The sequence below is a fragment of the Paroedura picta genome, chromosome 9 (genome assembly GCF_049243985.1).
Source record: "Paroedura picta isolate Pp20150507F chromosome 9, Ppicta_v3.0, whole genome shotgun sequence".
Classification (NCBI taxonomy): domain Eukaryota; kingdom Metazoa; phylum Chordata; class Lepidosauria; order Squamata; family Gekkonidae; genus Paroedura; species Paroedura picta.
This window is the reverse complement of record NC_135377.1, coordinates 2,931,013-2,955,625: the sequence shown is the minus strand read 5'-3', so window position 1 is coordinate 2,955,625 and position 24,613 is coordinate 2,931,013. Positions and strand designations below refer to the sequence as shown.

The following is a 24,613-nucleotide window of genomic DNA, read 5'->3' as shown; positions in this document are numbered from 1 at the left end:
TGTGGGCTCCGAATCCAGCACATCATCGTTGGTGGTTGGATTCTAGCAACTGGAGTTCATCCTGGAACCTGGTGGTGGGTTCTTCAGGAGCACCGGAGCCTGGCAGCTTTCATCCTCATTGTCTCCCATGCAGGAGAATGCAAGGCACCAGTTTGGGCAGCAGTCTCCAGATATTCAGGCAGAGGGTGTTTCACATCACCTCCTGCCTATTCTTTAGCGGGAAATGCCAGGGGTTGAACCTGGGATCTTCTGCATGCTCAGTAGAAGCTCTACCACTAAGCCACGGTCCCTCCCAAGCCCCTCGATATTGCCTTGCCCTGTTGCTCTTCACACCCCTTTTCCAAACCTTGCTGCTGCTTTCCTTTCTGTGCATTAAATATCTCTTTTCTCCATTGCTCCTTCTGCTTCCAAACTTTGCTCTTGGTCTAGGGAAGTCAGATTTCCCTCTTTCTGGCCCGCCTCCTCCTGCTTACCCCCATCATCTCTTGCTCTTCTTCCCCTTCTCTGGGTTATCCTCATTAGAGAACATTAGAGAACTGCCTCCTTTCCTGTCCTCTGCTCTCCTTCCCTCCCCATCCCGTGTCCTCCCCAGTCCTCCTTTGTATATCTGATGTCTGCAAATGAATGAGGGGGCCAGCTGAGGCCCCACTGCCCCTCTGCAGATCTCCACCGCAAAAGAAGGCCCTGTTGCCCCACTGCTGGAAAGGCCATGTCTAGTGACGAATTCCCATGTGGCCTAAGAGATGTAAGCAAGCCATGCAAGAGGAGGAGGTGAATTTCTGCACATCCACAGAGCCCTTCTCCCGCCCCCCGGTCCATCTTGCCAGTTTCCCATTATTTTGCACGTATTGGATAATGCACTTTCAATGCAGTAGGTGTCCCCGTTCCACACGCGTTGGATAATATACTTTTGATGCAGTTAAGAGTTTTTCCCATTCTGCCAGTGTTGGATAATGCACTTTTGATGCAGTAGATTTCCCCATTCTACATGCATTGGATAATATACTTTTGATGCACTTAAGAAACAGATTTTCCCACTCCGCCAGTGTTGGATAATGCACTTTCAATGCAGTAGATTTCCCCATTCTACACACATTGGATAATATACTTTTGATGCACTTAAGAAAGAGATTTTCCCACTCCGCCAGTGTTGGATAATGAACTTTCGAGGCACTATAGAAAGAGAGTTTCCCATTCTGCACACATTGGGCAATGCACTTTCGATGTGCTTTTGCAGCTGAATTTTCCTGTGCAAAACAGGAAAATCTGCTTCTTTAGAAGTGCCTGGAAAGTGCATTATCCACCGTGTGCAGAACGGCAGCCTCTACCAGTCCTAGCCCTCTAGGATTGTCCACCCCCCAGTGGGGTGGGGTCATCACCTGGAAATACAGCTGCTCTCCAGATGACACAGAGCCATTCCCCTGCAGAAAATGACGGCTTCCAAGGGTAGACCCAGGACATCAGACCCGACTGAGGTCCCCCCTCCCTCGCCAAGGCCCACCCACCCCAGGCTCCACCCCCAGAAATTTTCTAAGCTGGGAGCAACTCCAGGGATCACAAATGAAGAAAGGGAGAGTCCTTGAAGCAAGGCATGGCATACCAAGCAAGGCAAATTTTTGCAGAGAGAACTGACTTTCATTTGTCCAGTGGCTCTGCTCTCCAGGGGGTGGAAGTAAGGACTCCACGGAGGGACACCGAAAATATGGACAGATGTATCACACAGCAGCACCATTGCTTCACCACCCAAAACACTGCCTCCCCCTCCTCCTCCCCCTCCTCCTCCTCCTTCTTGCATGGGATCTACCTGTGCTGCTGTGTCATCCCCCCCTCTCCTGTACCCCTCCCCTTCCCCGTTTTTGTCATTTCTGATCACTTTTCGGTTGGGTTGGGTCCTGCTCCCCCCACCCCCACCCCTGTGCTTGTCCTCCAGTCGATTTTCTCAATGTCATGTTGCAAAGGATGATTTTGTCGGGACTGTCCGTTAGCTGATGTATTTGTATTGCACTGGAAGAGGGTCGGAGGGAGGATGGGCCTTGGATTGGTGGGGGGGGGGCGGGGGAGTCAGGGTGGTGAAAGGCATTGTCTGTTCATGTCATTCTGGTTGGATAGCCATGTCTGGAAAAATATGTCATCTCTGCTTATATCTGACAATGAAATTTATTATAAACCGCCTGTTCCTCTAGAGTAGACCCAGGGTGGTGAACAGCGTAAAACCAGCAATACATTATCATCACAGTTTAAAGCAATTCAAAAAATCACTCTAAAAATTCTGCTGCTAGGTGTAAAACCAGCACCCAAGTCAGGGCACAATACAAGAGGGAGCCCAACAATGTTGATATTTTGGTATTTCACTGGCCTCAACCATATGCTTAAAAGGAAGAGCTCCGGGTTACGGGCCCGGCAGAAGTCAGCGAGCACCAACAGGGCCCTGATGCTTTGGGGAGCTTGTCCCCTCAGGCAGGAGCCAGGGCCCAAAAGACCGTGGCTCTGGTCAAGGCCAGCCATATTTCTCTGGGGCCAGGATTGGCTGGGTGCCAGGCTCCGTGGAGGATACACTGTTAGGTCGAGAACAAAGTTTGCATCCAGGGGCATTTTTAAGACCAACAAAGTTCTGTTCTGGGTATATTAGTTCAGTAGTTCAGCAGTGGAATAGGCTGCCTAAGGAGGTGGTGAGCTCCCCCTCACTGGCAGTCTTCAAGCAAAGGTTGGATACACACTTTTCTTGGATGCTTTAGGATGCTTAGGGCTGATCCTGCGTTGAGCAGGGGGTTGGACTAGATGGCCTCTATGGCCCCTTCCAACTCTATAATTCTATATGCTCATGCTCTTCCAATTTCTGTGGGGTATCGGAAGAAGGGTGTGGTATCTGAAGACCTGTGCATGCACAGAAAAGCCTATACGCAGAATGCAACTTTGTTGGTCTTAAACGAGTCGCTGGACTCAAATTTCCAACCGAGACACCTAACCCCCCCCCTCTCCGAAATCCATTCCATCTGGTAAACACAAATCTCTTAAACAGTAGTCTCAAGGAAAGAATTGGATTTGCAAGGCATGTCAGGTACCAGGAGGAGAATATTTTCGCTCTAAGAGCCTGAAAAGCACAGTCGGAACGAACAAGGAGCTTCCGGAAAGCTCAAGGAGATCAAAGGATCCAAACCGCCTTTACTGTTTCTCCTTTGATCTTGCTTTCTCTCCCTCTCTTTTATTGAATGCGAAGAGAATATCATCTATCTTCCCCGGACTAAGCCACATGATGTGCCATCAGTGTAGACCAGGGGTAGTCAACCTGTGGCCCTCCAGATGTTCATGGACTACAATACCCATGAGCCCCTGCCAGCGATAGCTGTCAGGGGCTCATGGGAATTGTAGTCCATGAACATCTGGAGGGCCACAGGTTGACTACCCCTGGTGTAGAGCATGTGAGGTTAAAGTAGGATGAGGCAGCCTTCCCGGTGTGGTGTTGTGGTTAAGAGAGGTGGCCTCCAATCTGGAGAACTTCTCCTTCACATGCAGACAGCTGGGTGATCTTGGGCTCAACACAGTTCTCTCAGGGCTCTCTCATCTTCTCCTGCCTCAAAGTGTGCTTGTTGTGGGCAGGTGGGGAATGAAAGGTAGGCAATTGTAGCCGCTTTGAGACTTCTTCAGGGAGTGAAAAGCGGGGTATAAAGAAGACGGCTCTTCCTCTTCTCTCTCTTTACGCCTGCTTTGGCCCAGGTCTTGTCAGAACTCAGAAGCTAAGCAGGGTCAGGTCACCTTAAAACTTGGATTTTGAACCCTCCCGCCCCAGGGTTGCTTCCCAGAGGCATACAAGGGCAAACCTCCCCTGCTCATCTCATGCCCTGCAAAGGGTACAGGTGCTCCAAAATTCAGCCCAAAATCTTGATGGCAAAAAAAAGCAAAGACTTGATCAGAAAAAAATTGCCCACTTGACTATCTGTAAATACAATACAGTGCCGATCGACAGCCATCCTATTACCAGGTTGCAAACAGTTTGGGCTCCTTTTGTAAGTACCCAAAGTAATGGGCGTGTCGCCCTTTTGGGAGATCGGGCAGAACCCTTGGGCTAGGCCGAGCACTGCCGCCAGGCTAAACTCAAGGATCGCCTCTTCTCCTCCGTCCCCCAGGGCGTCCCTGTGGAGCTCCTGTGTGGTCCTCCCCCTCCTGGCCTTGACGTGGATGTCGGCCGTGCTGGCCATCACCGACCGGCGGTCTGCCCTCTTCCAGATCCTCTTTGCGGTCTTTGACTCCTTAGAAGGCTTCGTCATTGTGATGGTCCACTGCATCCTGCGGAGAGAGGTGGGCACCCTGAGGGTTTATAGGTAAAAATTCAGCCGAGCTAGATTCTTGACGTACTTAACAGACTTGTCACCCTGACTGCAAGTTACAGCAAACGCACGAAAAACCAGTGCGCAGTTCGCCCTCCGTTTTCCCTTGGGGTTCGCAACAAGGCCCATTCCCACGTTCCATTCAATGCGTGTACAGCTAATGGTGTGATTTGAAGCCCACAATTGCCCCCTCCCCAGGTACCGGCCCCTGCTTTCGTTTCTAAAGCGAACGCAGGTTGGCTCCTTTGTGCAAACAGACCTCTGCTCATCCCTGCAGAATGTAGGTGCGTTTGCTGTAAGGTGTGAACGGGACTTCATATTTTGCTTGCATAAAGGCATATAACTGCTGGGGGGTGGAAGGGGGTGGTCATTTTGAGATCTGTAAAGACTATTGTGTACTGCTCTTACTATGTCCTTCCTTCCTGCCCTACGCTCTTGTCCCCAGCTTGCATGTAGTTTAATTCAATTGATGATTTCAATTATTTATTCCCCCCTCACTTTTCTTCCCGAGAATCCAGCAGCCAAGTTGTCTAACAAGTTGTGGGATCCGGGCTATGTAAATCAAAAACTTTTTAATTGGGAAGAAATGGAGGGTGTTTTTAATTCCGCAAAGCCATTGTTGTTCCCTCCAGTCTCGGGGGGTGAACTGAAGAAGAGTTACTTCTACCTGGGATGTGTATCAATGGCAGGAAAGTGATCTAACTATCGATCTGTTGCAATCAATACGATCAATAGGCGAGGCCAACTCTGCACACAATTGCATGGGGTAGGCTGAGCCAGTTTGAACAGTGTCTTCTTAGTACTGTCCCAGCTAGTGAGATCTGTTTCTCTGTTTCTTTACCTGCCCCCTTTTTAAATGGCTTTAATGACTGTATATTTGATGCTCCCCCTCTAATGTCAAAGCTTTATGTTGCCTTCGGTTTATTCAGCCTGCTACAACCATCACTTTTCTGCCTTGTGCAACGTCCTTCCCCAGGTACAAGATGCCGTCAAATGTCGAGTGGTGGACCGCCAAGAAGAAGGAAATGGCGATTCTGGGGGGTCATTTCAGAATGGACATGCTCAGTTAATGGTAGGCGGAAGTACCTCTCCTTCCAAAGGCAGCTTCCAAGTCATAGGGACTCTTCTCTTGACTCCCCCTCATTGGACTCTGGAGCACGCGTTCCAAAGCACAAAACAGTGGCAAAACAGAGCCCCATACACTCCCCTTTAGCCCCATAGATCTCTTTTCCTGAACTGTTTAGCACAGGGGTAGTCAAACTGCGGCCCTCCAGATGTCCATGGACTACAATTCCCAGGAGCCCCTGCCAGTGAATGCTGGCAGGGGCTCCTGGGAATTGTAGTCCATGGACATCTGGAGGGCCGCAGTTTGACTACCCCTGGTTTAGCACAACGCACATTCTTCACATCTGCGGCTGCACGCCTAGACTGGGGAATGCCACTTTCCTCTGAGTCTTCCAGGGACGGTGGGACAGCTGTCAAGGAGTGGATTTCATTTTGGCTTCACTGCCCTTTGCTTGGCTCAGCCTAAGCTTGTCAGATGTCATGCAGGAAATTTAAATCTTGATACCGGGAAGAACCAGCCCACAGGGGGGGGGCACTGCAGAGTGAATCGTAGAAGCACAGAGTGGGAAGGGGCCGTGCAGGCCATCTAGTCCAGCTCCCTGCGCTGTTTTATTTTATTTATTTATTTTTATATTTATATACCGCCGCATTCCCTTCGGGTTCGCGGCGCTCCACAATAAAGCGATAAAAACCGGTATAACCCCATTAAAACCCATTGAAAATTAACATTAAACAATGAACATTAAAAAGATTTATTATTTATTTATTTATTTAGATTTTTATACCACGCTTCCCTGCAGCTCTGGGCAGTTTACATAAAACATTATAGAACATTTACATAGAACAATATCAGTATAACAGTGATGGCGAATACAGGGTTCTAACCCCCCCCCCTACCCTCTCGCTCTGTCCAACTATAGGGGGCCAAGAGCTATTTCTCATTGGGAGTGAAAGTCCTGATTTACCAGTGCAAAGGGATCCACTGTGACCTCAACCATATCTGGTGGAAGAGCTCTGCCTTACAGGCCCTGCGGAAAGCTGACAGTTACCACAGGGCCCGTAGGTTGAATCTCACTGCAAGGAGTGAGAGCTGTACAGGAACATGGCTTTCATGGGATGTTGGTTTGGAAGGGCACCCAAATGCTCTTCCCATGCCTAGCCACCATCCCTCACTCATTAGCTTGCACAAGAATTGACCTTCACGGACAGCTTCATGTCGTAAATATAATGTGACAGAAGATCACACAAGGCAGATTTTAATGGTCTGCTCAAGACAGAATTGCAGTATCTGGACTGGAACCCTGCAGTAAAGAGCCCTTCAACACCTTTGCCCCTCCACAGTTCTCCTTCTATCTCAGCCTGAGGTTTCTGACGCTGTTACTGCCCTGCCAAACTCAGAAGCGTGGTCTCAGTGGTCCCCTGCCTTTCTCTTCCCCGTGTCCCCCTGCCCTCTCCCCTCCGCCCGGTTGACCGCACGCCCCTCTGTTTTCTCTGTCTTCCAGACCGATTTTGAGAAGGACGTGGATATGGCTTGTAGATCAGGTGAGCACATCACAGGTGAGAACTCGGCAAGTGACCTGGTTTGGGGATTGAACTTGACCTTATTTTTATTTTCAATTTACAAAAAAAAAACAAATGTATCCTGTTTGTGTCCGATTGTGCTGTCTGTGGTCTGCGTGTCTGCGCTATTCCTTGCTTGCTCCGCCCCTGAAGAGCTCCCGGCTCCACCCACTTCCTGTCTGCCAGCTCTCCGTTTCCTGTTTTCCCCTACAGTTAAGGTTGTTAGTTAAAGCAGGGGTAGTCAACCTGTGGTCCTCCAGATGTTCATGGATTACCATTCCCATGAGCCCCTGCAGGGGCTCATGGGAATGGTAGTCCATGAACATCTGGAGGACCACAGGTTGACTACCCGTGAGCTAAAGCCAAGGGTAGGCTCTGTTGGGTACTTTTTAATTTTTTTTTTTTGCAAGACTCAGCTACGATGGAAGGGTTATCGTCTCCAAACGCTGATCTGATAGCACAGCCACCTTTGTTCACCTACCTGCTTCACTCGCATATCAAATGGATTTGGGAAAATATTGTTTCCATCTTTAAAAAAAAAAAACCTTGCAGATGAAGGAAGCTGAACTCTTTTTCTCTGCCATCAACCCTCATTCCCCATTCATTGGTGCCAAGCCAGGAAAATATTCCTGAAGTGATGGGAGATAGGTTTTTTTAATTTATTAGGTTTTTATACTGCCTTTCCATGCGGCTCAGGGAGGTTTACATATAATGTTGCGGAGAGAGGGGGGGGGACACATAGAACAGTCTAACATATAACGTAATCAATATTTTTTATTTCTTTGAATTTATAGATTGTCCTCTGTGCTGAAGCAGTGGTGGGGAACAACATATGTAAAAACAATGCAATTAAAATCACAGTTAAGCAATTAAGAAAAATTCTTTAAAAACTCTGCCCCTGGGTGTCGAACCAGAACCCAGGTGGGCTTGCAATAGGGAAGGGAGGCCAGTACAATGCTGGTGCCGACTGTTTTATTAGCTTCGGCCACAGGCCTGGTGGAAGTGCTCTCTTTTGCAGAACCCGTCACCTCCTGAGGAAGCTTGCTCCACTGAGGAACTGCTCTAACTGTCAGGAAGTTCTTCCGGATGTTTAGCCCAAAACTCTTGTGATTTAATTCCAACACGTAGGCTCTGATCCAATGTTCTGGGGCAACAGAAAACAACTCTGCTCCATCCTCTAGTGGACAGCCCTTCTACTACTTTGATTCTCAAAAGTTCTTTCCCCGAAAATCAACGTAGGGGAGGGCCAAATGTTCCTAGGAAGGGAGCAGAGGAGAGAGTGCTTGTCCCTGTCCCTGCGATCTGCCCATGGGTCCACCGCTTCCCCTTAGAGAGCCTGACCCATCTGCCTCCCCGTCCCTGCTTGAAGAGGCCTGCCAGTATGGAGCGCTGCCAGCGGTAGCTCTGTTGAGACCGCCCAGAAAATGCTGCCTGTCCCTTCTGCTGGCGCTCTGCTCCTTTGCACCCCAGGCTGATGCTCCGTAGCTTCCCTGAGGTCCCCTCCTGCTTCTGGGCAAGAACATCCCTGACTCTCTCTGACCCTGCCTAGAATTCCAATCTTCCAAACCAGGATCTCTCCCAGGGAGCGGCTGCAAAAAGTCTCTCCATGCTCTCTGCCAAAATTGCTTTTCTTTACCTTCCTGGCTTTCTTGTCTTTCCAGCTCTCTCTTCTCTTTTCTGTCTGCTTGTACCCCATGATCTGTTGCTCTCTTCGGGAATGTTGTACCCCACGGGCAGTTGCTAGAACCCCAGCCAGCAGGGGACAGAGCTGGAGTGGGGGAGGGAAAAGCTGGAAAATAACTAACATGATATGTTGGTTTCAAATGGTGGGGGGAGAGATGCTGTGGTTTGTGGGCAAAACATCTATGGGAGCATTAGCTACTTACTATAGAGCAGGGGCAGTCAAACTGTGGCCCTCCAGATGTCCATGGACTACAATTCCTATGAGCCCCTGCCAGCATTCGCCGGCAGGGGCTCATGGGAATTGTAGCCCATGGACATCTGGAGGGCCGCAGTTTGACTACCCCTGCTATAGAGTTTTGTCCAAAAACCAGAACACTTTTTAGAACAAGAAGAAGACTTTTCTTCTTTTCAGTGGCCAAAGGAGTCTCAAAGCAACTTCCCTTTCCTCTCCCCACAACAGACACCCTGTGAAGTAGGGGGGGGGGGGGGCTGAGAGAATTCAGAGCGAAACTGCTCTGTGAGAACAGCTTCTAACAGGCCTGTGGCTGGCCCAAGGTCACCCAGGCGGCTGCAGGGGAAGGAGGAGTGGGGAATCAAATTAGAAGCTGCCGCTCTTAACCACAACTACACCGAGCAGGCTCTGTGGAAAGAAAAGCGGGTGGGGGAGAGAGAGAGAAATATTCTAGAGGGGAAAAAAGTCTGAAGTGGCAGTTCGAAGTTTTTGGATTACATGATCTGCTTCTTGATCTCGAAAGCACATGAAAACTGCTGCTCACAATTAAACTTTGTTGGTCTTAAAAGATGCCCCTGGACTCAAACTCTGTTCTTGGGACCCCTGTATTGGGGCTAGGTGTAATCACACGATTTCAGACATACTGGTGCACATAAATATTTAACTGCGATTCCATCCACTTGACTTGCATCCTCCTCCTCCCATTCTACATTACCAATTTGTAAACAGTGATTTTTGCACTGATCAAACAGTGCAAGAAATCTGTTTGGGGATGATTGAATAGAACAGGGGTAGTCAAACTGCGGCTCTCCAGATGTCCGTGGACTACAATTTCCATGAACCCCTGCCAGTGAACGCTGGCAGGGGCTCATGGGAATTGTAGTCCATGGCCATCTGGAGGGCCACAGTTTGACTACCCCTGGAATAGATGGCTGCGCCAGGGATCCTTCGGTGTGCACAGAACCTGCATATACATTGATGAAATATCATGTGCCAAGAATGGTCACAAACCATCAGGGAGTGTGTATGTGTGTGTGTGTGAATGCTCTCGCACATGCTAAATAATGCAGTTTCCATCCACTTCAGCATCAGTTTGCATGTGGTTCTTGCTATTTCACACAGTAAAACCCAATTGCAGAGTGCATTAGAAGTACCCAGTTCCTTTAGCAATTAAAAACCCCCTATTTGTCACACCTGCAGCTTCATTAAGACTGGATGGGGTGTCCTCTTAAATTTGTGCGATGTTTTATCAGTGGAAATGTGCTCATCAATTATAGAAAGTGGGGAAGATGTGCTAGGTGGGTAGAAGGGGCTCAACTCTGGCCAAAAAGGACCTGCGCCAATTCTGGAATTAGATTTTGAAAATCTTCCACTTAAATCTGAACGGAGTCAGCTGCAGCTTGATGGAATGCCCCACTGCCAAGTTTCCAGGGGTCTCTGACGAAGGGAGCTTGGAGTCTCGAAAGCTTAAAGCCAAAAATGTTGTTGGCCTTGCCGGACTCAAATCTACAGCTTCAATTCAGTGCGGTGCAGTGGTCAGAGTGGCAGCCTCTAATCTGGAGAGCTGGGTTCGATTCCCCACTCCTCCTCCACGTGCCACCAGCTGGGGGACCTCGGGCAGTTCTCTCAGAGCTCCCTCAGGTCCATCTACCTCACAGGGTATCTGTTGTGGGGAGAGGAAGGGAAAAGGTGTTTCTAAGCCACTTTGAGGCTCCTTTGGGGAATGAAAAGCAGGGTATAAAAACGAATTCTTCTTTGACTGCTGCAGGCCAACACCCGTGTCCTTGGAAACTAGGGCTAGAACAGCAATCTTACTGATAGGAGACATGACCGGGCGAGGATCTGCAGAGTTCCATGCGGCATGGAGAAAGTGAACAGAGAGAACCTGTTCTCCCTCTTCCAGCATACACGTTACAAGAATGGATGGGCAATAAATTTAGGGCAGCCAAAAGGCAGCCAGCTTCAAAATTTCAAGTGAGGAAACTGTAAATCATTCCAGCACCAACATGCCCTTTAGGAAATTCTCATTGCTTCCTTTCCTACTTTCACATCAATCAACTACTCCACTGTCTCTTTTTTCCTCCCTACTCTCTCTCAATGTCTTTCTACACAGGGACCTGGCAAGCAGTGAAGGACCCCTTTCCTATTTAAGCATTTCCCCCATAGAAACTGTCTGGTTAATACTGTGGTTCTAAACTTATTACTCGGAAGTAAGTCCTGGGAGATCCATTCTGCTTCCCCCACCGATCCAAGAATCCTTCCAAGCTGATTCCATTCCCAAGGTAGTCTGCATTCAGGACAGGATCACTGGCTGTCCTTCAAAGCCACTTTCCCTTACACTGTCCTCTCCAGAGAGAGAGAGGGTGGCAGGATAAGACTCATAGAATCCTAGAGTTGGAAGGGATCTCCAGGATCATCTAGTCCAGCCTCCTGCACATTGCAGAAATTCACAACTACCTGCCCAGTGACCCCTACCTCATGCCCAAGTGATCTCCAGAATCCAGAATCCAGCCTGGCCTGGAGGAAATCTACCTACCATCCCACAGAGGTGATTAACAATTCCCTGGGGATGCAAGGAAAGGCCACAAGAGACAAACATTGGCACATCCCTTCCTGCCCACCCACTCACAATCTCCCTAAGTTCATAAAATCAGCATTTCTGTCAGATGACTATCTAGCCTCTTCTTAAAATCTTCCAAAGAAAGAGAACATACCACCTCCTGAGGAAGCCTGTTCCACTGAGGAACCGCTCTAAATGTCAGGAACTTCTTCCGGATGTTCAGTTGAAAATTCTTTTGAATTAATTTCAACCCATTGGTTTTGGTCTTGACCCTCTGGGGAAACAGAAAACAACTCTGCTCCACCTTCTATATGATGGGAGGGTAAGTTCTTGGGAAACAGGAAGTGATGTCACACCTTCTTTGTCCAAAGAGAAAAGAAATGTGCACATGGACTTCAGTTTCTCAGACAGAAAAATAAAAAAGGGGAGAGCAACCTGTCTTGTGTTTACTCGAGTATCTGAATTCTTCCACTATCCCAGAAGAACATTCAAGATACTGTTTTGTTTCAAGCTCAGCTCTTGTCTAGCTACAGTGGCTAACCGGAAAAGGAGGGATTTTATCTGCTTGGCTCAGTGCCAGAACTGGAGCATACAATGCTGGAAAAATGCAAAGCCCTTTTTGCTGTTTAGATGTTACATCCTTTTTTTGCCATGTGTGATTATTTGAAATGTGTCACAGTGTGAGTAATTATTTGCAGTGTGGTACCACACTGAGGGATGGATCTACGCAGCTTTTTCTGCTGGCAAAAAGGGAAGGGGGGCTCTTAGATCAGCAAAGCAGGGGGGGGGAAGCTATGCTGGACATACTAGGTTATGTGTGTCCAAAATTCATGAGGGATGGGGACTATAGAAAGGGGATTAGGTGAAATTGAGTGGAAACAGCTGGCTGGATCCAACCCATCATATATATATATATATGATTGCATTTAAATATCAGGTGAAATATGGATGATAGGCTAGGTAGGTAGGTAGGCAGGTAGGTAGGTAGATAAATGAAAGAGAGACAGGCAGACAGACAGACTAGTAATCCTATTCAAAATACTTGGAGGGCATGAGTAATTCAAGTATATAATTTATATAGCACCCAGAATTCCTTGGAAGTGTTTGTTTTAAATCCCTATCAAACCACTGGCTTTGGGGGATCTAAAGTCATAAGATTTGTTATGCTCAGGTCATGATGGAAAGATGTCTGTCTATTCCACTCTTCTCCCAAGGACAGCTCTTTTGCTCTTTTGATCATCACGAAAACCCTGTCGTAGGAGAGAGGGACTGGACCAAAGCCATCCAGGAGAGCAGAGATTGAAACCTGGGTATCCCAGATCTGAATCCAATACTCTAACCCGGGGGGAGCCGAACTGTGGCTCTTCAGATGTCCATGGACTCCAATTCCCATAAGATCCTGCCAGCAGGTTGTCATGGGAATTGTAGTCCATGGACATTTGGAGAGACACAGTTTGGACACCCCTGCTCTAACCACTACATCACTCTGATCAACTTGATAGGGTAATGCAGAGGTCACCATCCTTTTTGACCCTGTGGTCAACTCTGGAATTCAGACACACAGTGGTGGGCCCAACCACAAAAAGGCAGATGCAGGAGGTAGAGTCAACCACAAAATTCATAACTCTAATAGTTACTTTTCTGTGTTTCAGGGGGGAAAATCCCTTTTTAATGAGATGCCTTTGTAACTGAACATATTGTTACATTTCCTTGTGGTCTGGTGGGAACTGCTGCCAAAGCAATATGTGTTTTAACTCTTCCAGTCATATCTCCAGTGACCAATCAAAGCCCTGTTGGGCAAAAGCCCTGCCCACTTTCTAAAATAAATGGCGGGTGTAAGGAAATGAGTTGGTGGGCACCGCACTGGGGACTCCCGGTGTGATAGATTGATGTGAAATACTGGTTGGGAGAAACAGAAGGACTTTTAAAAAAATCTAATAAATAATTAATAGCTGTATGAAACAGGAAATTAAAAAAAAATCGAATCAAGTGTTCACCTATCAAGCGTTCACTCAGCCATGGCTTGAAGGCTGCCAGTGATGAATCATTTCTTCCTTCCTTTGAGTAATAAGGCATGGAAAAGGGGAAAACAAACTGTGGTACAGTTCTTTTAGGGCCAGCTAATGACCAGAACTGTGAACGGGAAGATTCACTGGGTTTAGAGCAAGAAACTGCAGTCCCCTACGGCAGCTTTTAATCTGGAGATTAGAAGGGGTGTAACTGGATAGCATGGCTGTAGTGGGTGCTTTTGTTAAGAAGGAGAGAGCCTTTTCATTCCACTCCCTGACGCTTTGCTTCCCTTTCTCCTGGCTGGTCAGTTCTTAACAAAGACATCAGCACTTGCCGTACCATGACGATCACGGGGACCCTGAAGCGCCCGTCTCTGCAGGATGAGGAGAAGCTGAAGCTGAACCACCAGAAGGGTTCCTCCAACTTTAACAGTCTTCCAGCCAACGTCTCCAAGATGCACCTCCAAAGTTCCCCGCACTACATGGGGGCCATCAACCTCAATGACTTCAGCAACCACACCCTTACTCTGAAGAAGGACAAGAGCCAGCAGCAGCCCAAATCCATCTACATCTGCGATGGGGACATCTTCAAAAAGCTGGACTCAGAGCTTTCCCGGGCCCAGGATCAAGCCATAGATACCAGCTACGTCATCCTGCCCACCAACACCTCCACCCTGAGGCCCAAGCCGCCCCCGCCCCCACCGCCCCCCAAGGACGATACGAAATACAGCATCAATATTGACCAGATGCCTCAGACGAGGCTCATTCATCTCAGCATGGCCACCGACCCGGGGTTTGTGGTCAAGAGTCCTCCCAGGGAACCGGTGGTGATGGGTTGTGGGGAGGTCCAGGCGGCTCCTCTGATACAGCAGCAGCAGCAGCAGCAACAGCTGTCCCCTCCAGTGGTCAACAAATCTGGTGACACACAGATGCTGAGCTTGTGTGATGCAGGCGATTCTGGTAATTCTGGGATGGTGTCCAAGAGCGAGACGGTCTCCACCCTATCCATGAGCTCCCTCGAGGTAGGTGCCAAGGATATCTCCAGGACAGGGGGTCTGCCTTGAACATTTTGTCTTCTTTTTCCGTAGTCAAGTCAGTGACTTCTGGTGTGCAAGGAGTTGGGTTAGATGACCCTGGAGGTCCTTTCCAACTCTGATTCTATGACCCCATGTTGGGGTGGCCAAACTGTGGCTCCCCAGATGTTTATGGACTACAATTCCCATGAATCCCTGCCAATTGACCGCTTATTGCAACTGTAGTTCCACCCTTGGTGATGGAATGAGTCCGCAAGTGGCAGCTGACATGATGACCCTGTAGGAAGGGTTTTTGAGGGCAGAGATGCTCCAAGGTTGTCGGCCATTGCCTGCCTCTATGTAGCAACCGAGAACTTCCTTGGTGGACTCCCATCCAAGTACTGACCAGGAATGACCCTGCTCAGCTTCCGAGATCTCACGAGATCAGGCTAGCCTGGACTATCAGACTTTGCATGTAGAGTGGTCCATATCTATTGGTTTCTTTTCAAAAAAGGACCTTAAGTTTGGAAGGCAGGAACATCCCTTGCCTTGGGATCTGAGAGGGCTACTGCCAGCCCCAGAAGACTCTACTAGACTGAAAGGACCCTGATCTGGTCAGCTTTCAAAACTTATGTTGTAGGCTGATCCTGCATTTAGCACGGGGTTGGACTAGATGGCCTCTATGCCACCCTTCCGACTCTAGGATTCTACGACTCTAGGATTGGGCCTGGTTAGTCCTTAGAGAGCAGATCACTGAGGACGTCCTGGGTTGCTACTCAGAGGCAGTCGAGCCTCAACACTCAAGCTTCTGCTTTGTAGGAAGAAAGGGTCAGGTTTGCAAGGATTGAATCAGAATCGCACAGAGAGCTGCTTCCACCAAGGGTCATCCAGTCCAGTCCCATACCAGACCACCAAGGGTCATCCAGGCCAGCCCCATACCTTCTCAGGGATTTAAAAATCACACCCTCTTGTTAGGTGTTGGTCCAGATAGTTACAGATACTGAAGAGCTACACTATTCAGTGTAGACAATATTTGTTGGACTATGCAAAATCTGTAGTGTGCATGTTTGAACAGAATATGAAGAGCGTCCTGCAGGGGGCATCAGAGGAGATGTGCATTCAGCATAGTTAGATGAGGAACTCCCTGGAATAGTTCAAATAATTTCTTCCTGTGTCCTTTGAACATGCTTCCTCCCTGCTTGCCTCCAGAACAGCAAACTGAATGAACAAAGAGCAGACAAGACCCTCTGTCTCTCCTCTCTTTCTAGGCAAAGTTTGTTTCTCTTTTTTAGCCTTTCAAACCATCCAGGTGCTGCAAACCTTTGCCCATTTACACTCTGCCGACAATATTGACCTTGAAAGGCCAAGAAGGCGGTTTGTCATGTGTTCCCCCTTCTGTCCCTTCGTTCCCTCCCAGCTGCGGCTGTGACGTTGAGCCCGGCCGTATCCGCTGGCTTATGGCCCGTTACTTGGTGTGTCCATCATCGACGCGGCTCTGCAAAGAGCAGTTCTTAAACGAAAGCAGTTTTAAGGCAGACGCTTTCCTCTTGCAATAAAAATATATGAGGGCATGTTTATAGAATATCTCATTGGCCTGTCTCTCTTGGAAAAAAAAGGGGCCTTTAATTGTCTCCTTCGGCTTCCCGCTGACAGTTGATTAAACACTGGCTGAACAGTGCAAAGCCACTCGGACAAGCCACGTGACCACCGAGTGTCTTCTGACTTACAGCGACCCTGTGAATTCACCTCATTCAAATGTTCTCTCATTAACCTCCTTGCTCGGGCCTTGCAGACGGAGGGCCGTGGCTTCCGTGAGGGAGCCAATTCGTCTCATGTTGTTTTTTTCCCTCTTTTAGGGCTGCCTTCAGCCTTTCATAACATGATTTGTCCTTTCTTAATATGATTGTCTTTTCCAAGGAGCCTTGTCGTCTGATCAAAACTGGAGTCCGGGGGCACCTTTAAGAACAGCCAGGTTGCATTCGAGGTGTGGATTTTCATGTCCATCCTGCTTCCTCAGACAATGAAATAGGAATCATCAGAGCACAGATATGAGGCGAGAAGAAGCTAGCAGTAAATTAGTAAACAGGATTATGGAGATGCTCAACAAATAGGCAGCATAACAAAGATGTTTAGCACAATCAAGTGCCTTGCCAGGATAACAAGCCAGAGTAACAAATAACAGAGAGCCGATGAACTCTGTAATTCTAGCCAGGCATTTGATTATGCTAAACATCCTCGTTACGCTGCGTATTTCTTGGATATCTTCATGATGCTGTTTACTAATTTACTGCTTATTTCCTCTCATATCAGTGCTCTGTTGATGCCTGTTTCATTGCCAGAGGAAGCGCGCATGCACACAAAAGCTCACATCTCGAATAAAACTGAGTTGGTCTTAAAGGTTTTTACAGCTAGGAAAGTGTCTGCCATTAATGACTGGCCTTGACATTTTTATTTCTCCAATGTTTTTTTGTGAACTACAACGGAACTCAAAAGGACTGATTTAGCTCTCTTAGCAAAGAATTACCATACTGCATAAACTGGATATGGTGACACAGTTTACTAATTTGCCACTAATTCACTGTACTCTTATGACCCCTGTTCCATTTTGTCTGAAGAGTGCTTGCACTCGAAAGCTCACACCTTGAATGAATCTTGGTTGGTCTTAAAGGTACCATTGGACACAGTTTTTGTTTTGCTACTTCAGACCAATGTGGTGACCCACCTGAATCTTGTCTTCTGGTGTTCTTGCATGGGGGAGAACATCTGCTTCGCATACAGAGAACGTCTAAAGTTTAAACTCTGCCGTCACTCAGAATCATAAAGTTGGAAGGGGCCATACGGGTCATCTAGTCCATCCCATCTATTTAGAAAGGACCAGACAGTTGGGTGATATGAAAGGCTGAGCCCCAGGAGAGCTGCTGCCTGTCTTAGACAATACTGACCTTCATGGAACCAGGGTCTGACTCCGTAGAAGACAGCTTCATGCGATGGGGAAGGGACGGTGGCTCAGTGACAGAGCATCTGCTTGGCATGCAGGTCTGAGGGTCAATCCCCAGGAACTTCATCTAAACAGATTAGGTGGGTGCTGATATGAAAGACCCTCCTCTTGAGACCTGGGAAAGCCACTGCATCCTAAAACTGATGAGCCAAGACTGTGTTGGCTTATCTAGGGAGAGCAATCCAGCTTCTTCATTTGGAATTAAGCAGTCTGCACAAAGAGAGTTTGGGCCCCACTCATCTATAGACTCTATGGGGAGGGTCAGAGAGAACCGGCGGTAGGCATGCAGATGGTGCCAAGTCCTGGCCCCAACCCCTGAAGTTGGCAGGCACATAGAGAAGTAGTTGTTCTCTCTTGCCCCGGAGGGACAGACCAGAACCAATGGGATGAAATTAATGCAAAATAAATTCCGTCTAAACATCCGGAAGAAGTTCCTGACAATTAGAGTGGTTCCTCAGTGGAACAGGCTTCCTCGGGAGGTGGTGGGTTCTCCATCTTTGGAAAATTTTAAACAGAGGCTGGAGAGCCATCTGACAGAGAGGCTGATTCTGCGAAGGCTCAAGGGGGTGGCAGGTGACAGGGGATGAGCGAGAGGGATGTGAGTGTCCTGCACAGTGCAGGGGGTTGGACTAGATGACCCAGGAGATCCCTTTGAGAGCCAGTTTGGTGTAGTGGTTAGGAGTGCGGACTTGTAATCTGGCATGCCAGGTTCGATTCTGCGCTCCCCCACATGCAGCCAGCTGGGTGACCTTGGGCTCGCCACGGCATGATAAAACTGTTCTGACCGGGCAGTGATATCAGGGCTCTCTCAGCCTCACCCGCCCCACAGGGTGTCTGTTGTGGGGAGAGGAAAGGGAAGGCGACTGTAAGCCGCTTTGAGCCTCCTTCGGGTAGGGAAAAGCGGCATATAAGAACCAACTCTTCTTCTTCAACTCTTCTTCTTTAACCTCTATGATTCTAGGATTCTATGCATTCCCCCAGTTTGTACTGTAAGGGTTGAAATTATTTGGGGAATACCTCATCTCATGGGCCTTCTTCTGAGTAGAGAGAAGTCCGTAGCCAAAAGGGGCATATGTGATAGCAGAGCGGGAGAAACAGACTGTCCTCGATTAATACCATGTTTGTGTCCTTCTGTTTCCAGAGACGGAAATCCCGGTATGCAGAGCTCGATTTTGAGGTGAGTGCTTTCCAACTTGGGGAAGGATAGTGCAAGACAAGGGAGACGAGGATAAAGTTCCCTTTTCCCCATTCACCCCCCTCCCCAAATGCTAAAAGAGAGGAGAACAAATTTGGGATTTTGATTTTCCTATGAAAATGGCCCCATTTAATTCCCTTTCAAGGAATCCAAGGCAGGAATTCTTGTGCGCCTGGGGGACGTTTTCGGAGCTAAGCATACGCTCTCCCTCCTAAGAGAGAAAAAGGCCTGAGACCTTCTTAGGGAGGCCTCCGGGGAACCACAGAGCTTCCTAACCCGACTTTATTGTCTGTTTTAGAAAATTATGCACACGAGAAAGCGCCACCAGGACATGTTCCAGGACCTGAACCGCAAATTGCAGCATGCAGAGAAAGAGAAGGAATCTCCGACGGCTGACAGCAAGGTGGGGTCTCTAAGGCATCTGCCAGAAAACGCCACATTTCAGGGTAGATTCAAATGAGTAGCCGTGTTGGTCCAGTAGCACCTTGAAGACCAACAAAGATTTATTCAAGGCGTGAGCTTTCGAGTGCAAGCACTCGAAAGCTCCCGCCTTGAATAAATCTTTGTTGGTCTTCAAGGTGCTCCTGGACTCTGATTTTAGGAGGGCATTACAGCCAGCTTGGTGTGTAGTGGTTAAGAGCGGCGGCTTCTGACCTGGAAAGCCATTCTTGAGTCCCATTCCTCCTTCTCCACATGCAGTCAGCTGGTTTCCCTGGGCCTGTCACAGTCCTGTCAGAGCTCTCTCAGCCTCGCCTCCCTCACAAGCATCTGTTGTGGGGAGAGGAAGGAAAGGTCATTGTAAGCTGCTTTAAGACTCCTTTGGGTAGAGAAAAGCAGCATACAAGAACCAACTTATCTTCTTCAGTAATCTCAGGGCTCTCTCAGCCCCACCTCCCTCACAGGGTGTCTGTTGTGGGAAGAGGAAAGGGAAGGCGAATGGAAGCCCCTTTGAGACTCCTTCTGGTAGAGAAAAGTGGAATATAAGAACCGATTCTTCTTCTTCTTCAGTAATCTCAGGGCTCTCTCAGCCTCCCCTCCCTCACAGGTCATCTATTGTGGGGAGAGTAAGGAAAGGTAGTTGTAAGCCACTTTAAGCGTCCTGGTGGTCAAAAATGGGGTATAAAAACCCAGTCTTCTTCATGGAGCTCCATGCCGTTCTCAAATCCCACCCTCCCCAGGAGTTGGCATCCCTCCCACCCACCCTCATGGCCATCTCACCGAGAAAGGCCTCGCTCTTTTGGCCTCCCTGAATCTAACCAATGCGAGATGCCAGCTGCTTTTGACCCAGTCCTGTCTGAAGCAACTCTTGAGTTCTGAACTCCCAACGTGCGTCAACCCAAATACGGGAGCCCAACCAAGGGAAGGAGAAGAAAAACGCCATCCTGTTCTCTCTTGTATATTCAGGCTATAAAACGATGGAGCGTTTCTTCAGGTGGAAGTGATAAAACAAACACTAGCGTAAGTCTGCACGGCATCGTTTGCCTGGAGGAACCTCCTAGATACCCAACCGTTCCATGATGCATGTCTCCAAAGCACCTCTCTCTGGTAGAAATCGCCACCCTCCAGCCTCCACGTGGCCAGCACCCTTGGAATGCCTCCTGTAACCCCTCCCCTCCCCTGGCATCACCCAACAAAGACGGTCTGGGCCACAGCCCAGCCCAGCCCATCCATGTACATCTCAAGAGCCTTGACTGCATGGCTCCCGAGCCATCCCTCACGCGAGGATCGCCTACCCTTGCCTGGCACAGAACCCCAAAGCGTTCTCCATCTTCCACGGTCGCATGCGGTTACACAATTATTTTCACCCCAATCCTACTGCCTGTCAATCAGCCATTAATGGGTGGGGAAAATGATTACTTAATCCAATGTTTTGCAAGATACTTGGAATCCGTGCTTGCTTGGTGGGAATCTACCTGGGGCCTTGAGCTGGGTTTACATTTTTAAACCACGATTTGGTTATTCTAGTTGGCTCCATGTTCCATCGAGGTGGAGATTTAATAGCATGCGTATGCACACTGCTTGCTTCCTTTGAGGGGATGACCTCAGGATTAGGCGCGAGAGTTTATGATGTGAGGGAGGGGAGTGGGTGTCTTTGTTTCTCTCTGGTAAGACGGTGTTGCTTAGGATGGGTTCCTTGGGGCCAGGGGAATCCTGAACGTATTAAAGGGAGATTTGGTTAATATAACAAAGTGTGCACAAAGACATGCGATCCTCACTGCAGGAAATAAAAGTCCCAAAAATATATATCGCTAAAGATGTGGGTGGATGGGAAATAACATTTATTCAACTCGATCCAGTTCACAATCAGGTTGCAGTTGAAAGAAGCCTTATTTAAAGAGTCCTTTCCCTTTCACAAATGGACAGCTTGTTGAGCATCTATGTGGCAGAATGAGGGCATTTTATCTACAGGAGAGGCCTGCAGAGACATGTGTCTTCATGGAAGGCCATGTGAATGGAGGGAGAAGCTATTGTATCCCAATCAGATCATGGTTATCCTCATTCAACAAACTCTGGAGTTTGTTCTAAATACTATGAATCAACTACCCGCCACAAACTGGCTTTCCTAAGAGTGGTGGATAAAAAATTCAACTAATGATAATAATAATAATAAATCTCTCATTCAGGCTATGAAAGTGTGGCATGTTCTCTACCAACATGGTGTAGTGGTTAAGAGCAGTGGCTTCTAACCTGGAGAGCTGGGTCTTATTCTCTGCTCCTCCTCCACATGCAGCCAGCTGGGGTAACCTTGGGCCAGTGCCAGTTCTCTCAGAGCTCTCTCAGAGCCACCTACCTCACTGGATGTCTGTTGAGGGGAGAGGAAGGGAAGACAATTGTAAGCCACTTTGAGACTCCTTCAGGTAGCTAAAACAGTTCTTTCCTTCTTCCTCTTTTTCCTAGTTGGGATTGACTGATTAAAAACCAACTGTCCAGTTGAAACCCTGCCTTTTGGGCTGCCAGCTCAGGCTTGGGAAATTCTAGATTTGGGAGACTAATTTTGGTTTTCTTTGTGGGGGGAGCGGGCACCATCTGGTCATGGAATTGGGGTCACTGTGGGTGGGCAGTTAATTGTGAGTTTCCTGCAGTCTGCATGGGGTTGGACTAGATGACCCTAGAGGTCCCTTCCAACTCTGCGATTCTGTTACGGCAGGGATTGGGGGAAAAGAAATACCTACGAGGCTGTGTAACCCTCCAGAGTAGTCATGGTCCCCAGGGGAACTGAGCTCCTTCATCTGGAGATCGGTTGTGATTCCCAGAGATCTCCTGACTCTACCTGGAGGTTGGCAACCCTGCTTTGTCTTGGAACTCTCACAAATTCCTTCTTTCTCTGTCTGTGTGTTTGTTTGCCGCTTCCTTTGCAGCAAGAGAAGCAGCAGACCCCCAACAAGAGACCCTGGGAGGGCATCCGGAAGGTCCATTCGCCGCCAGCATGGATTAAAAAGGACATGGAGCCTGTAGCTCAGTCTCCCTTGGAACTCAAAACTGTCGAATGGGAAAAAACGGGAGCGACGATCCCCCTGGTGGGACAGGACATTATCGACCTCCAAACGGAAGTCTGAGGAGGAAAAGGGACCAGAGACTTCTAATGGTGTCTTTTCCTTTTCCCCCCCTTGGAAAACAAAACAGATACGCAAAACGGATAAGATTTTTTTTTAAAGCAAAACAAAAACCCGATCGATGGCATCGAAACCGAGAGAGCAAAGCCTGGCTGGTTTCTTTTCGAAACCTAGTGGTTGAAATGGAAGAAAATATGGAGTTATCTTGGTATTGTTCTCTGTGGACATAGTTTGGGAGAAGCATTTCCTTTGTAGAACGTAGTAGCCATAGGTGCAGAATGAAAGACAGTCTTTCCCAGGTAAGGGGGGAAACGGGCTTGGGGGTAAAGGAAGCAGGCCGGGGATGGGGAAGGAAAGGAAACGGGGTAAGGGGAGGCATCTAGGGGGGTTTTCCTCCAAAATATGGCATCCTTGGTGACATATGGACAAGAGTCTTTCCTGAGATGATTCCAGTGGTGGACCGGTGGCCATGTTTCTCAACAAAGGAGCAGATGGAACAGTTGGGTCACCGGGATAACAAGCGAATGAGTCCACTAGCTAGCCTTCTATGCGCTGGTTCTTGCCTAGGTGGTGGGCCCATCTCCCTCCCACCCCTGCATACCACCAAGAAGAAACCGGGACTCCCTCTCCTCGGCTAAAGAAGAGACCTTCTCATCCAGACAGCCATCTCCGGCTGCCTTCTGCCAAGCCAGCCCCACGGATTCTGCGTCGGGGCCAACGAGCAGGATGGGAAAGGGCATCTCCGTGGCGAATTCCTCGACATTTTCTTCCTCCATATTGGATTTGTCTGAACTCTTTCACGACAACGAAAAGCGACGTGCGGTCAAGCGAGAGAGATCCTCTCCAGACAATGGTGATCCACTCAACCTGTCTCCAGATAAGAGACCTTGACTGGGGAGGGGAGGGTTTTTTTAAAAACAAGCAAAAACAAGAAAGAATGTAGGTCATTATATTGACTGTTAGTAGATCATAAACAAGCTCATTGTGGGCCTTTGTTCCAAGGGTCCCTTGGCCTCATTTTATTTTCTTGGCTTTCAAAGACTCGGTAACAACAGCCTTTCCCTCTTTGCGCTTTCCCAGAGGAGACTGTCCCCAACCGGGAGGAGTTGAGAAACACGGACAACAATGCCTTAGGACTTTGAGATAAACTGAAAACAAACAAACAAAAAAAAACATTGAGTAACATCCACTTGGGAAAAAAATCTATTTTTTCTTCTTCTTTTTCTTTTCTTCAATAAAAAGACAACTTGAAACCCTATCGCTTTCATTTCTTTGACTCGTTTCCACTGGGGTGTTGACAATTATCCCCAGGGGAGAGAGAGAGAGGGACAAACATTCAGGATGGGCAGCAGGAAATACTATTTTACACCAAGTGATTAAAATGTGGAATTCGCTGCCAGAGGGTGTAGTGATGGCCACAGGAATAGACAGCTTTAGAGGGGATTTGGAGTCATGGAGGATGTCTATTCGTCACTGCTAGCCATGGTGGCTGATGGGAACCTCCACATTCAGAGGCACTAAACCTCTGAATCCCAGAGCCAGGAGGCAACACAAGGGGAAGGCCTCAGCTTCTGTGCCCTGTTGTTGGCCATTCAGAGGAACTGGTTGGCAGCTGTGTGAGATGGGATGCTGGACTGGATGGGCCCTCCCTGGTCTGACCCAGCAAGGCTCTTCTGAGGGTCTTCTCAGGGAAAGGCCTCTCTGCTCTGTTGGCCATCTGGAGGAACTGGCTGGCCCCTGGGTGAGACAGAAGGCTGGATTGGATGGACCCTCCCTGGTCTGATCCAGCAGGGCTCTTCTGAGGTTCTTACCAGAGAAAGTCCTTACCCTCTGTGCCCTGTTGTTGGCCATCTGGAAGAACTGGTTAGCCCCTGTGCGGGACGGGTTGCTGGATTAGGTGGACTATTGGTCTGATCCAGTGAGGCTCTTCTTCGGTTCTTATCAGGGGAATGCCTCAGCCTCTCTGCCCAGATGCTGGCTATCCAGAGGACTTGGTTAACCCCTGTGTGAGGCTGGATGCTGGACTAGATAGATTCAGTTTTATCATGCAGAGATCATCTTATGTTACAGCCTCCCTTGACTCTGAATCTCCCCTTTCTTCCCCTTTCCCTTTTCATTGCTGAGCCTCAATGCAATGCTGCAGTGACTCTTTGCAGGGAAAGCCCTTTAAAGGGCTAAAAAACAGGGGAGAGGCTGATTATGGGCATCAGAGAGCTTCCCCGCACCACTTTGAAGGTGACGTAGGGACTCCCCCTGAATCCCCATTCAATGTAAAGAGGAATGTCCCAGGGTTATGAATCATGCTTGGAATGAGTATGAACTACTAACATGGGAGCTTTCTGCTTTTTGCTTTCTATTTGGAAAGGGAATCCCTGTGCCAGGGGGAGCCTGGATGGAAGAGCCCTGATTGAATCATAGA

The 24,613-nt window shown here is 48.5% G+C and overlaps 1 protein-coding gene across 2 annotated transcripts in view; it reads left to right on the top strand.

The window, feature by feature from the left end:
• ADGRB1 (adhesion G protein-coupled receptor B1) overlaps window positions 1-23,452 on the top strand; it is a 273,806-nt gene extending 250,354 nt beyond the window's left edge. Inside the window, exons 26-33 of one of the 2 annotated variants that reach the window (XM_077351361.1) lie at window positions 4,125-4,296; window positions 5,302-5,397; window positions 6,893-6,947; window positions 13,744-14,456; window positions 18,587-18,622; window positions 18,939-19,043; window positions 20,045-20,098; window positions 22,000-23,452. In XM_077351361.1, coding sequence (XP_077207476.1) covers window positions 4,125-4,296; window positions 5,302-5,397; window positions 6,893-6,947; window positions 13,744-14,456; window positions 18,587-18,622; window positions 18,939-19,043; window positions 20,045-20,098; window positions 22,000-22,197 — 1,429 coding nt within the window. In that variant the 3' untranslated portion in view covers window positions 22,198-23,452. The remainder of the gene's footprint in view (window positions 1-4,124; window positions 4,297-5,301; window positions 5,398-6,892; window positions 6,948-13,743; window positions 14,457-18,586; window positions 18,623-18,938; window positions 19,044-20,044; window positions 20,099-21,999) is intronic. The other variant, XM_077351362.1, reaches the window with a different exon arrangement.
• Window positions 23,453-24,613: the final 1,161 nt, after the last annotated feature.